Below are 14,745 nucleotides of genomic sequence, written 5' to 3'. Positions count from 1 at the left end.
AGGGACTCTTCATGCCTTATCTTGCATGTGAGGCTCTTTCAAAAAGTTGATGGAAATGCAATTTAAAAGTAGTTTATTTTTGTCTGTGTATATGTGCAAAAAACCTTCAAGAGGTTCATCGAAAGGGTTTATAAAATACAATTATAATGATCACATAGTCTAAGAACTAGGTATTAGTTTCAGTGTAGATATTGAATATGATAAGTTTGTCCTGGAACATATGTCTAGTAAAAGGCAGTGTTGGGAAGTGAACATGACCCTGTCCTTGGTGGCTCTACTTGCTGCTTATTGATGCCAACATCCCTGATTGTTGTTTATAGGGATCTATGTAGTATACAACAACTGGCTTGCGATGGAAAAGTCTGTCTGAAATAAATCATTAAAATATGCTTTATAATATTTACATAATTGCACTAATAAACTATGGAGAAATAATAAAGGAAGATAAAGAAAAAGGAATGAAGGAATTCAGGGAGGAAGAAGATAGGAAAGAAAGAGAGAGAGAGAGAGAGAGAGAGGAACATAGGAAACACAAAGGCCAATAAAGCAAACCGCTTTTGCTAAGTTATATTGAATGATTAAAAAAAGAAAATTATTGACTTAGGACGTGGCATTTGTTTGTTTGCCCTACAGGCAGGAGTGGTGCCAATCTTGAAGGAAGGGTAACACTTCTCAAGGTGACAGTGGCCTTGGATGTGGGGAAAACACCATGGGCAAAGACCTCAAAGGGGGCAGATGTGCCATGTTCTGAAGATGAGGCATGTGGGCTTCAGGTTGAGTTGAAGTTGAACGTTCAGGTGGGGCAAAAGGATCTGAATGGAAATCCAAGGAAACCAGACTAAATTCTCTAGGTTTAGAAACCGTTTTCCAGAAACTATGAAAAGTTTGAGGTGGAAAGTTGACATGGTTGAGAAGTGTTTCACATTGATGTGTCAACCAAGTAGCAATAAATGTTTAAAAATCCTATTTGGAGACTACTGTAAGAAGTGAAAACTTTAAGTTCTTATTTGACATTTTTCTCAATGCAGTGTCTCTTTCCCAGGTCAGTTTCCTAAGGCCTGATTCCAGTGTAGCATTGCCTCATTTTTTCAGTAACATTTTTCTATTGAGGCATAGAAATCGCACGAAGAATTATATTATAGACGATAAGCTGAATTAGTTGGAAAAATCGGGTCTGCATCCCAACACACCAGCAACAGCAGCCCCAGGGCCTCCTTTCTGTCCTCACCAAGTCGTTGCTCATTCCCAGGGAAGCCACCTACTTCCTTACTGTCACAGGTTACTTTGGCTTGTTTCCGAACTTTGTGATTATGAAGCATGTATTTTTTACATCTGAGTCCTTTCACTCAGCCTGATCTTTGTGAAATTCACCCATGTTGGATGTCAGAACACTTAACATAATCACAATGTGTCTGTTTCACCTTTGAGAGATATTTGAGTGCTAGTTAGTTTTTGACAGGACATTTTGAGTTGTGTTTACTTAATAACATGCCTTTGAGCATTCCTGCATATTAATTTTACTGGATATTTTCTTGGAAACAGATTTACTATCTAGTAGTAGTAGATCACAATATAAAGTTTCCATTCCCCCCACCGTCTTTTTTTTTTTTAACCCATTTATACTTCTACCAACAATTTTACTAGTTTTACACACTGCTAATGCTGGCCAATTTATTCACTATTAGTGTGAGATGTTCCTTGTTATATTTTTACTTTGTCAATTTCCAGCAATGTCATTCATCTCTTAATGTGTTTATTGAATAGTTATAAAGTGTTTATTTAATGCTTTTTGTCTACTTTTAAATTTCTCCTGCCCCTTCTCTGCATTGCATGTCAATTGGATGACTATAAAACAGTATTAGCTAAACTGAGTATTTAGGGTAAGCCAAGTTTTGGTCTTATTTTTATAGATTATTTGATTCTATCAGCAGTAATATGAAATAAATACTCTTACTAATTTCCTATATGAGAAATTAAGTGCAAATGCAGATTAAGCTATTGATATTGATCATATAGCTATTACACAACTAAGTCAAATTATGAAAGCAAACAGGCTGACTTGTGAGTTTAACCAATATGCAATGTAGTTGATACAGCAATTAGAAGTAATCTCTATATAAAATCTTTTTACCTTGCTATGTAAGTTTCATAGCAGTGTTCTGGTAAATTTATGTATTTTTTTTTTTGCTGAGAATTGTTTTGAGTAAGTTGTTTATCAAAGCTTATTGGCAAAACTAAACTGCAATGCAGTTCATAGTATTAAGTTTTGATAACTTGATTGAAACTGTTTAATGATCAAAATTTTGCACTCTAAATATTAAAGCCTTTTTTTATTCCTAACATCCATTAATATCCTGCTATCTCATAAGTGGCATGGTGAGACTATTAGGATTAAGCCCAAGTGTTTAACAAGACATTTAAATCCTTTTTAATTTGGACCAAATATTCTTCCACAGCAACATCACATACATTTATGCTGTAACTGAATTGAAATACATTCAATGCTTTCTTCTCTGTGCCTTTGTCTCCTCATCTATAAAATGAAGGGAACTGAGCTACTCTCTAGGGGATTGTTGTGGATTGTAAAAGTTAACACACATACAGAAGAGAACAATGCCTGGAACGTGGAGTTCAATAAATATCATTTGCTGTTTTTTTCTTTCAACCATTCATACTTTGGTTGAACCACATCTGCTATGTTAAAAGGCATGATGTTGAATATTGGGGACTTAAAGACCAACTGTTGTATTGGTGTTTTGCAAGGTTCTTAACAACTGCTGGCTTACAACTACACTTATTTTGCATTGCCCGAATTCTGCTGATGAGAAAAATTAAAACGTAGTTCATTAAATTGAACATTAGAAACATTGTCATGTTCCCTTTTAAGTAATGTTAATGGTAGTTCTATCTGGACCTTTTCCTCACCCTGTGCACACATACAGGGCTCTCAGGTAGATGAATGCAAAGCTAAGATCACAGTGATGGTGCTTAAGACAGTCAGCCTCCAGATACACCCACAAAGCTGCTAAGAGCAAGTGCTGATACCTTCATATTTCTCTGACATCTTGTTAGTTGTGCACTGGTGATGTACTTTTGTTTTCTTAACAAAAACATAACGTTTTCTTGTTTCAGTCCGGACACAGGTTTGAGCTTCTTCCTCTGTTAAACCTAGGAAATGGAGCATAAACAAAAACCATTGAGAACTCAGAGGGACATGAGGCCCTGGTCAGTCCTGGAGCTGTGAATGCTGTACATCAACTCTTGTCTCTCCCATGTCCTGGCTTTGGGCTGCAATAGCTCTGACCACTGTGGCCATGCAGGGAGAATGGAAAGATGTCTTTCTGTCCAGTAAACCAGCCTCACCCACAGATTCAGCCCTGTGTGGGTCCTATAATTCCAGACTAGAGACATGTGTGAGTCCCTGCTGGTAGCCTATCACACTGGGCCAGAGAAGCACATCTTGTGTTACTGTGGCCCATCCCATGGAGATGGCCCTGTGCTCTGCACATTGCCTGCCTCTGTCTGCCATGTGACATGATGATGGACCTCTGAGCTTGCCCTTTGGTGACTGTTGCTATGTAGTCCTGCACAGCAGAGAGATCAGCACTTCTATTCTCCACAGACTTATCCATTCCTGTGACTCCATTTGTTGCACTGCTTTTCACCTGAGAATAAACTTTTAAAAGATTTGTTGTATGTATTTTACAGCCAGATCTATAGGGAGGGACAGACTTTTTTCCCTCCTCGGACGTCTGCAGTGATCGGGGCTAGCCCAGGCCAAAGCTACAGGGTGGGAATTCTATCCAAGAGTCTTGCATGCATGACTAGGAGCCAAGGAGCTCTCCCTGTGTTAGCAGGAAACTGAACTGGAAGCAGAACAGCTGGGACTTGAACCAGTGCGCTGATACGGGATGCCAGCCTTGCAGGCACTGACTTAACCTGCCTGCTTGCCCGTCTCTCACTCCCATAGCATTCATCCTCTTACTTCACTCTGCCTTCCCTGCTGGCTCAGCAGCTTACTTCACGCTCTGTCTCAATCCATAACTTTCGTCTCAGAAATTCCGGCTTTAGGACATATAATCTCTTTTCAACCTCCCCTCAGATTGTTCTGGTTATCTCCTTATCTTCACTGAAGCCATGAATAACCCACTGGCATGTGTGTGCGCGTGTGCAAGAATGTTAGAAAAGCTTAAAGGAAAATAGAATGAAAATGGTGCAAAAAGCTTGACAGCAGCATTTGGATCTTGTAACTATTTCTGAATCTTTTAGTTTCTTCTTGGTTATTAATAAAATATGTAACAGGTTACTATAGATTAGACACCCTACTGTGCTGTGGAACATGAGAACTTCTAAACTACATGTAGGTCTAGGATATCACCTATGGGTCTGTGCTCCTTGTGTTAATTATGCAGTCATCACTATTCATCTGCTGTTGCGATTTCCACCCTTGAAATGCCTGATTGTTGATTCAAGATTTAGACAGTTCTTTAGTTGACCTGCTCTCTTCAGTGTTAGATAGTTTCGTTTCCAATACATGACAAAGGCTCATCAAGTGGGAAATTGTTCTCTGGACCACAGCAGGCAGAAAATACCTACTTCAAAATTCAAGGAATAAAATTTTAACTTTTCATCAAATAAAAGCACCTTACATTTGAGTTTTAGTCTTATTGCTGTTAGGTGCATATGTGTACCACATTTAACTTAGCTCCTTAACTGAGTTCCTCATTGCTTTTTCCATCTAAAGGTTGACTTCCTAATATCATGAAGAAGATTGCTATTACGTTTGCTATAAGTTATTCTATAAGACCATCCCCTATAAAAATGCTGTATGTGATTTACTTTCAGGAGAACCATTTTTTTTCCAGGAGAAACATTGTGTTCCTTAAGATATTGGCATATGTTTCTATTTTTAGGAACCCCCTACTCTAGCTTACAATACTCTGAGATGCCAGGATATTTAAAGAAAAATACTAGTTATAGAAGGAGGAAGACTTGTTACCCGCTTCTTTTATAACCCCTGTTTTCTATTTTTATTTGATGAATATATACATATATATTCCCATTGTTTTGGCAATAAGGCAGTAAGATCTACATAAAGTCATAAAATAAGAAATAGAAGAAGAAAAAAATGTTTGCCATCATACTAATAAAATGGAAGGCAGATGCACACATACCTGAGTTCTTCAGTTCCTCACTGCTAAACTGGTAGAGGAGGTCATAGACTCCACCCAGGGAGCCAGAGGTGAAGTAGTGAGTGCCAAAGTCATCAAATATTCGGCTGTACAAAGCTGAGTTATATTCTAGAGGCAGGTGGTTAAGTGTTCTCAAGAAAACATCAGAAAGCTGTAGGTCTTTAGTTTTCATGGTAAAGTTTAAGACTTTCATCACTTTATGAATCCTAATAAAGCTAGAATCCTAAATAGACAAGGAAAAAGTAAAAAAAAAAAAGTCATTTCAGTGTAATGACAACTTGAGGTCTTGAACATTTAAATGTTATCTATTTTGCCATTTGATTCCTCCCATAGTATGGAAATTTAATTCTCTATTGCATATCCCTACATGTAAAATTTTAATGATCAGTTTGTTTCGCTGTTCCTTTTTCTGAGGTGCCCAAAGTGCCAAGCTGGTAAGAGTTGAGTAATGTCAACTGTGTGACTGAGGAATATGTTCTTAAATGATGAGGAGATCAATAGTCAGGAAAGTCAACCTTTCTTTCTTGAAAGCTGAGCATGGCTGCATCTCTGCTGGGGTTTTGTTCTGAATGCCTGCTAACTCACTGAATTGAAAACAGATTGTATGAAGTCTCAACTGGAAGTCATGCAACTCAAACTCAAGTTGCAATATTGTCACTAGCCTGAGAAAGCATTGAAATTCTCCAGACTTCCATTGTCAAATGTTGATGAAGCCTTTGTCCCAAATGACATTTCACTTTCTCAAATGCAAAGATACAATGATGCTAAATTATTTAGGAAGATAAATTTATTTCTCCTTTACTTATATGCAATATGAGATTTTATTTTGTTTTTTTTATTGGTGGATATTATGATTAAAATGTCATTTCATTTAATTATCCTAGCAGTTACTTTACTGTAACTATTACATATAAAGCATCTCTTCTATACTCTGTAAGTATGGCACAAAATGACAGCTAACACAGCAGGGGAAAATAATCACAAAATTGAAGAAATTCATCATTCATCTACCTTTTCTGTTACGGTCTCCTCTTTTTTTATCTTGCCCTAAACTACCCAGCACAAATGCTGAGGATTCACAATTGAAGAAAGGAGACGTATTTTGTATGTTGTTAAAGATTATATTTTATTAACTGCATGTTTTATTCTTAAGTTTAACATTAGAATTGTATTTATAGAACCATAGGTTTGAAAAGCTGGAGGATTTCTTGATTCTGCTGTGAAGCCGACTGTCTCCCTAAGTATTTGAAATGCCTATTCTGGGAGCTTTGAAGTTCCCAGGTTTTTACAATAAAAACTAAGCCATGGAAAATACATTAGACTTTGCTTATTCAACTTGGCACAAACATCTGCATATACTTTATTCCTCAATGCTGCAAGTGGATTTTATAGACAAAAATTACATTACATTTGGGTATTTGGGTATTAGCACTTACAGCATTTATTTCAATAAGTTTTGATCTTGTTTTATTTGCACGTGTTTTTGTGGTTTCTCTTGTGTGGTAAATCAGAAGAGTCCTGCAGTTTTCTCTTTTACATGATTAAGTTGGTATTTTGCTTTGAAACAATCTGCCCAACCAATGTGTAATCAGATGAGCAAAATACATAGACCATCAAGTCTTACCAAAGGGATTGATTTCAGATTCGTGGTTTTCACTACTTGAACAATAAGAGACTGCAATTACATTTTACGTTTAGACTAAGATTTCCTTTATTTGTTCAGATTTAAACACAACACTAATGATATTGAACTGAGCCTCATGAAGCTGGCAATCTTGTAAATCAAAACTGATTAAGGACAATTTCGTATGTCCTAGCCTGGCACTGTGAATAGCCCTGGCTGTTTCCACATTGGTGCAGAGTATTTCAGGATCAAACGACAACTATGCATTTGCAGATGAGGATTATACATTTGTTCTGTAATATTTCTGTAATATTTCTAAACCCATTGCATGAAACAAGTCTTAATGTGAGTAATGATACTTTAAGGCTATGTCTCATTCAATATTTGCATCTCCCTCCTCTCTTTGGCTATATTTTTACACAGTTACAGTTTTGGATGCGATATCAGAGTAAGTTTGGAGTTTAAAATTAAAAGAAAGGGAACACAAAACAGCCCCTCCATGCCTTTTTCCTATGCAGCAATTTCAATTAGTAAATGGTGAGTAACATCCACTGAGCAAGAAGACAACTATGATACAACCAGGATGTTCTCTTTATATTTAAGGGAGGAGGCAAGCGATTCTGGAAATACTGTCATCTTTTGGCATTCTTGGGCAATTGATTTAAAGACTCTCACAGGTAACAAAATCTGAGGATGCTCCAGACTCTTACATTAAGTATCACAGTATTTTCATGTATCTTAGATAAATCCTCTTGCTTCCTCTTTTTCTTTTGCCCTTTCTTGCCTGTTTTTTGAGATGGAGAAAGGGAGAGAGTGTGAGCCTGCACCTATCTGTGGCTTCAATCCCCAGATAACATGCTGGGAGGTGTTGGAGGGAGGGATGGCAAAGCCAGGATGTCAGGAACTCCAGGTCTCACAGGTGGGTGGCAGAATGCCAGTTGCTTGAGTTACCACTATTGCCTCTCAGGTTATACTTGATCAGGAAGCTTGAATGGGAAGCAAAGTCAGGCACCAAAATCAGGTATTGTGGGATTGTGGCTGTAGCATCCCAGCTGTTACGGTTATTATCGTATTATTATTATTATTATATATCATTATATCTTAAAAATATTTTTATCATGTGAATTAAATCATCTCTAGATTATTTAAAACACCTCATACAAAGTAAAGGTACATAAAGAGTTGCTAAACTGTCATTTAAAAACGATAGAAGTCTATACATGTTAATTGTAGGTATATCTTGCTTTTTTCCCCTAAAATTCAGTCCATGATTGGTTGAATCCATGAGAATGTGGCTATGGAGAGTCAATCAATCAGATTTAGGGAATATAGCTAAAAGATCCTATCTGAGGAAAACATGAGAAGAAGCGACAACAGCCGAGAACGGGGATCTGAGAAATCAAGGATAGGAGGGAAGAAAGTAGCGCAGGAAAACACATTTATATGTATACAAAGTTCATAAAATAAGGCTCAACTATACACTGTGAACTTGAAGTACAAATATGAGGAATCTTTAAATAAAGTACACAAGCATACAGAATATAAAAGCAAAGAGCAGTCTTAGAAATAGCTTGGAACACAACAATTTTGAACTGTCTTCAAGTGTAGTGTGGGAAGCCAGTGAGTAGGGAAGCAATGTGTTCTCAAGTGGAGGGAAAATGGCAAGTGGGCAAAGGTAAGTGAAACATTTGGGGTAGGGGGCATAGGTGCTCTTTAGGGTAATGAAAGATACATCTTTGGGCTTGTTAACTAGACAAAGAATATGTAAGTATGGTACTTTAAAATTGATCAGAAGAAAAGAATATAGATAGCAATGTGTCAAGTAGGAGATTTAAGGAAACAGGAAATAGTAAAGTGGAATGAATAGGAAAAATAATGTGATCAAATATTTGAGTATACTAAATTGTCAATTTATACACAACTGTCAATTTAGGCCTATTAGTATATTCTGACAGATTGTACTTAAAGTCCTAATTTTTATGATTTATAGGAAAAGCACCTACATGGTATAACACAAGTGAACATAAAAACACAGGAATAAACCAATATAAAAGGAACTATCATTATACAAATGACCATTATGACTTTAACAATGGGAAACAATGAAAAAAAAGATTATTTTTGAGTGTTTGTTAGAATTGCTCCTGATATATCAAAACTTTTCTTGCTTCATGATTAATGATATTCATGCTAATTTTCAGGAAAGAATAAAAAAATAGGGTACCATGTTTAATCACCTTTTTGTGTGAGGCTTGGATGGCTTGTTTAAAAGCATAATTATGTGTAATGCTTTGGCTTCTCTTGGAGGAGTATAAAATCGGTATGCGGAGAGATCCTTGGCTTTCACTTGCTGAAGACCTCCGTTTATTTTCATTCTTGTGAAGATTAATTAAATCCTTATAGAAATCTGTTTCAAAATCATCTTCTTCAGTTTTTACCTGAAAAAAAAAATTCGACACAAAATATAAATGACGTAAGAAACACAGAGCTATTCCAAAGCACCTAACACGATAATCATTCATGAACTCATTTACGTCTTCAACAAATACTGAAGTGAGGAATGGTTTTTAGTGCCTCCAATCAGGTAATTCACAGTTCCTTTAGGAAGAGAGGTGATCTTAAGTACTGAATTCAGTATTGTCAATTTGTGCTGCCAGTGAAGAGGCCACAGATAACATAGAACCCAGAGAGGGGAAGGTTGAGAGTGTCTCCCTTCAGCAAATGGCAACTAAGCTGAGACTTCAGTGGGATGATAAGCAATGAGGTATGGGGTTGAGTCCCAACTCAGCCTTGGATCCAGCTTCCTGCTAATGTGTGCTCTGGGGCAGCAGATAATGCTTCATGTTCCAGGGTCTCTGCCATTCACGTGGGGGATCCAGATTGAGTTCCTGGCACCCAGCTGTGGCCTCCCTTGGGGAATGAGCCAGCAGATGGAAGATCTCTCTCTTCTCCATGAACCTTTCTGTTGCTCTGCCTCTCAAATAGAATTAAGCAGAATTTTTAAAATTAAGATATTTGAAAAGGAAAAAAATCTCCTTAAAAATACTAAAATGCACTGGGAAATAAACCATTTTATCATTAAACTTGTGTAATTAGCCACCCAAAGAAAAGCCAGCTGCAAAATATTATTGTTCAACAGTATTCTGGCTAGCATTTAAGATGTACACAAAACTCCTAATAACAATCATGTTATCACAAACATGCCGCTCACAATCATTACCATATTTTTTCTTTGAAAAACCAAGATTACAACATATTTTGTTTACTGAGTTAGCTCTCACACAAGAAATGTGTCATTTTAGATATAAACAAATAAGAAGAGGGTTTAGGTTTCTAGGCTCGAATCGAGAAGAATTTGCATTTTGTTTGTTAGTTGGTGTGTGTATGTGTACTTGCACCATGAGTGAGCAATGATGAAAAAATTACTGGGAAATTGGAGCTGGGTCTAACATTCTGTGAAAATATTTAGATCTAAGATAAAGGCAATTTTTTGCACATGTTAAGTTCTTAATAATTAAAGAGTTGGGAGTGCCATCATCACATGGGTTTGGCTAAGGTAATGTTGCAAAGATATCTGAAGAGTAAATCAACTGAAGTTTCTGATTAAGTAGGTGTGAGGGAGAAGAAGCAGGTGTTGAGGATGATGGCATGCTATTCCATGAATGGAAGTATAAAATCAAACACAATTTCCCAAGGAGCACTTCTTTTCGTTGAAGTGCAAGGAACTTTTTTTTCCCTCTAAAATAATTTTCACTAATTTTACTTGCTAGAGTTAGAGAGCTAGAAAAAGAGAGACATCTTCCGTTGACTGGTTTACTCCCCAGATGAATGCAACTGCTAAAGCAGGGCCTGTCCAAAGATGGGAGCCAGGAGCCTCTTCCAGGTCTCCCACGTGGGTACAGGGGTCCAAGCACTGAGCCATCTTCTGCTGCTTTCCATGGCCATACACAGGGAGCTGGGTCAGAAGTGGAGCAGCTGGAACTAGAATTGAAATCTATTAGGGATGTTGGTGCTACAGGCAGGGGATTAGTGTGCTGTGTCACTGTGCCATGCCCCCAGGGAACTCATTTTCTCATGACATTAACAAGAGCCTAGGAACAATACTCTCCTGTGTGTTTTACACATCATTGACCATGTGCCAACTCAGTTCATCCTGATTATAGATCTTGTGGGCAGATAAACTCTTTGGAGTCAGTAAGCTTGCTTTGTTACCCACTTTTGTTTCTGAAGAAAGAAAAAGGTGTGTTTTTAGGGAAAAGCAGGGAGAGTTGAGAGATGTAGGTAATGGAAGGGACTGTGGCATCTAGTTCCTTTGGTGGGAAGATTAGAAACAAATGGTAACATTACAGTTTTCATATGAGATACAGGGAGGATTCAAGACTTCAGAGCCGTAAAGTTATTTTGGCAGGTCAATTTATTTGTAGGAACATTTCAGTATTGGAAACTGCTTTCTGCAGTTGAATGTTGACAGTTGGTAGCAAAGCAGTAGCACCCTGGCTAAGAGGAGGATTTCTAAGTTGGCACTGTAACTGTTGACTAGACAGGGAGCTTATGGTTATTGAGCTCTTGATTTGGCAACTGGAGGATTCTTAAGGGATATAATTTTGGTGCTACTGCTAAATGATACTTCATTTCAAAGTCGTCACACAAAACGCAGATACCCATATGCACACAAGAGGCACCAGTCATATTGAGCACATTGACTGCAGAGATGGAGCAATGGCTGAGGACTTGCTTGGTGGACTTAACTGACTTCTCTGCCCGTGTCTCTTTCAGGCCTCACAAACAGGTTCAGGTCAAGCACCTGACCTCTGCTTTAGCCTGAGATGGGGCAGACAGTAGCTCAAATGTATCCCCATAGTTGATACTTTAGTACTAGGAACCATGCTTGTCCTTTATAACTGAGCCCCTCCTCATTCTCTTGCCTTCATCTCTTTCCATTTACAGGAGGACAGGTTTTGACCTCAGGATGACAGTTTCTCTGATTTCCTCTACCAAAATTCACAGTACTATTCATTTCCACATCAATCATTGTGGTGTTCATTAGTTTACTACATTCTCTCCTGCAACAGGAGAGTTTTCTTACCCGCCTTGGCTATTGAAATATGAATATAAGTAATCTGTCACTGTTACGGGTTGATGGCCAATGTCAATTTTCTGAAAATTGGTCATGGAAAAATGTGTCAATATAGAAATTCACAAGTCTCAGTTTCTGGACGACCACCATGAGTAGAGATCTCTTAGATAAGTTACATTGGAACATAAGAAGGTGTCACTGTTTTAAGATGCTGACATCTTGGAATTATTTTTGCAATATAACCTGATGTATCCTAATACTTTGAAAAATGTTCTCTGCCTGTTGCCTGTTCCACCATGTATCTTGGGTTTCCCCATTGTCTGCTGTGACTGCTGCCCAGTTGTCTCCTCCGCCTTTCAGGAACTTGTGTGATCTTCATGTGCCCTTTATTTCATCTATTTTAGTAAACTCCAGTTACACAGAAGAAAGGAAATCAGATACCTGCCATAGTTCTCCTCCTCCATTTTTTTTTCAACAAGATATGAGTTACACAGGCACCTCATAAGGGCATGAATGTAGTATATGCCAGTAAAATATATACAGATAGCTTGCAACCTTGATCTGCTTTTTCCCCAGGTCACTGGAAAAATTAGCAGCTAAATATTAATTAAAACTCAGTGTCACACTGCTAGAAACCAACTCAGGTAGATTCTAAGGTTGAATATGTTTTGGAAGTACACCGATAATGAAATGCATCTATTTGAATCTGATTTTTCAGGCTATATTTCTCAATTTAAGTTGCCATTGTGAGCCTGAGTTACTCAGTCCTGGGCATAGCCTTAGTGATCTGTTGATAGCCATCTAGTAACCAGCTCTGTAGGAGAGGTTAAAAACAACCTCAAAAGCTCGAATTTGCTCCAACATTTATCTTTCCCACAGTGTACATATTCGTACCATAGTTGATTTTAAATTACTTATGTGATATTTGGAATTCAATATTGGGAAGTGCAAGAATATTTTTATGATAGATAAAACAGATTCAAGAAACAATTGAGATAAATTTCGAGTAACAATGGCCTTTGTGAAGTAATGTATTCAATTTTAATCCAACATAGTTGATATTTAATAATGTTATGCTTTGTGTGCTTGCAGTTGGCTCCTGTGAGTTGGAAGAATTCACTGAATTTGCATTAACCATAAAGTAGTTCTCAGAAATCTTTAGACCTGAAATTCTCGTTAGCATTCAAATATATACGTATGGATGTCACCATTAAAACCATGAGCATCCTGTTTTCTCCTGCTAAAAATTAGACAGATTGCTCGCTTCAGTGTAACAAGTATAAGGCACTGGGTATACTCCGGGAGTAGATGGTGTACTGTTCATTGGCGCTAATTAAAATGAGAACCCCAAATGAGAAGTGAGCAGAACTAATTTTACTTCTTTATGTCCAAATTTCATGGTTAACTAAGAGAACTGGCTATGGTATGAGGGAATTCTGAATACATCAAGCCATTTGTGTGGGTATTTTTTAGAGCTGAATGGTCACTGGAGAGAGCTTGAACTTGAATTCCAGAAAACTTGGTTTAAATCTGGAATTCACTCCTTACTAGCTGTTTGACTGTTGGAAAATAAATCACACCTTGGTTTTCACCTATAAAGGGATGAAACCTTACCTTAATAGGTGATAGAAACACTTACTCAAAGCACACAATAGGTAATTAAGTTTACTCTTTCTCATTTGGTCTTTTTGTGCATTACTAATGCTTTGTTAGAAACTGTTTAATTCCCTCTTGGTGTTGGGACTGCTGCTGTGACGGCTGTCATACCTCAAAGCTGACATTTTCCAGATTGGCCGCAACACGGTATGGATTACTGGCTCTACTGCTTTTGACAGTTTTACATATTCCTCCAGTGAAAGAGTTATCAAGGACTTCTCCTCTGGGCTCTCCTGCCAGAACATGAAACCTAAAAGCAAATTAATTTTCAGGAATTGAATAGCTGTAGAGCAATTTTTAAAATTTTTGTTATTTTATACAAAAGAAATTCTTCTGCATATTTTTAATGACAAATGACCTGAAGGAAATCCCACTTTTTTAAAGTCCATGGTGAGTCTCCAATGAAGTGCACCATGCTGGCTCTATTATATTTTCCCATTCCCTTCAATTAATTGTTCTGGGCTTTCAATATTAAATGGCATTAAAGGTTGGATTATAGATTTTTTCATGGCTTAGAGCCAGTGCAAACTTTGAAAACAAATTATGACGTAAATTATTCTGTGACAAATGCTACTCTAAATCCATTTTCCTTCAATAAAATAATTCTGAAAGAGAGCTGGTAAAGAAATAACTGTTTTAATGAAATTATGTCACTTTTTATTTTATCTTTTATTGTAAGATTTAAAGCATGTTTTATTTAGCAAATGCATGCTATTGAAAGTAGACCAAACGGTAGTAAACTGTTTTACAAATGTTAGTAAAAGGCTTCACAAGTATTAGCTTACTTAATATTAAACATATGATGTTGATACAATGATTATACCAATTTTAAGAATGAGCCAATTGAGGTACAGTTTAGTTAGCTGCACACACATGCACTTGAAACATTGTTTTGCACTACATGAGCAGCTTCTCCAGCTTGGTAGTACTCTTCTGAATTCTTTAAAATAATACTGAAATGCAAAGAGCCTTAGATAGTGGAAAGAATCTTGAGAAAGAGGGAAAAATTTAAGGAAATCACAATTCCTGACAAAGTTTATTTTAAAGCCACAGTAATTAAAGAAATGTGATACTAATGCAAGGATAAACATACATATAAATGGTCCATATAATTGTGATCAGTTGATTTTCAAGTAGGATGCCAGCATAATTGCATAGGGGGAAATAATTTTTTAATACATTATATTGTAACTACC

General features: G+C 37.1%; 1 protein-coding gene across 1 annotated transcript in view; it reads right to left on the bottom strand.

The window, feature by feature from the left end:
• The window catches only part of C6 (complement C6), a 45,166-nt gene that overhangs the window by 16,478 nt on the left and 13,943 nt on the right, over positions 1-14,745 (bottom strand). Inside the window, exons 5-8 of the mRNA XM_058680104.1 lie at positions 13,661-13,799; positions 9,054-9,254; positions 5,175-5,415; positions 3,046-3,168 (exon numbers count right to left, since the gene is read on the bottom strand). Coding sequence (XP_058536087.1) covers positions 3,046-3,168; positions 5,175-5,415; positions 9,054-9,254; positions 13,661-13,799 — 704 coding nt within the window. The remainder of the gene's footprint in view (positions 1-3,045; positions 3,169-5,174; positions 5,416-9,053; positions 9,255-13,660; positions 13,800-14,745) is intronic.

Source organism: Ochotona princeps, chromosome 23 (assembly GCF_030435755.1).
Source record: "Ochotona princeps isolate mOchPri1 chromosome 23, mOchPri1.hap1, whole genome shotgun sequence".
Classification (NCBI taxonomy): domain Eukaryota; kingdom Metazoa; phylum Chordata; class Mammalia; order Lagomorpha; family Ochotonidae; genus Ochotona; species Ochotona princeps.
This window is presented reverse-complemented; position numbering and strand designations above follow the sequence as displayed.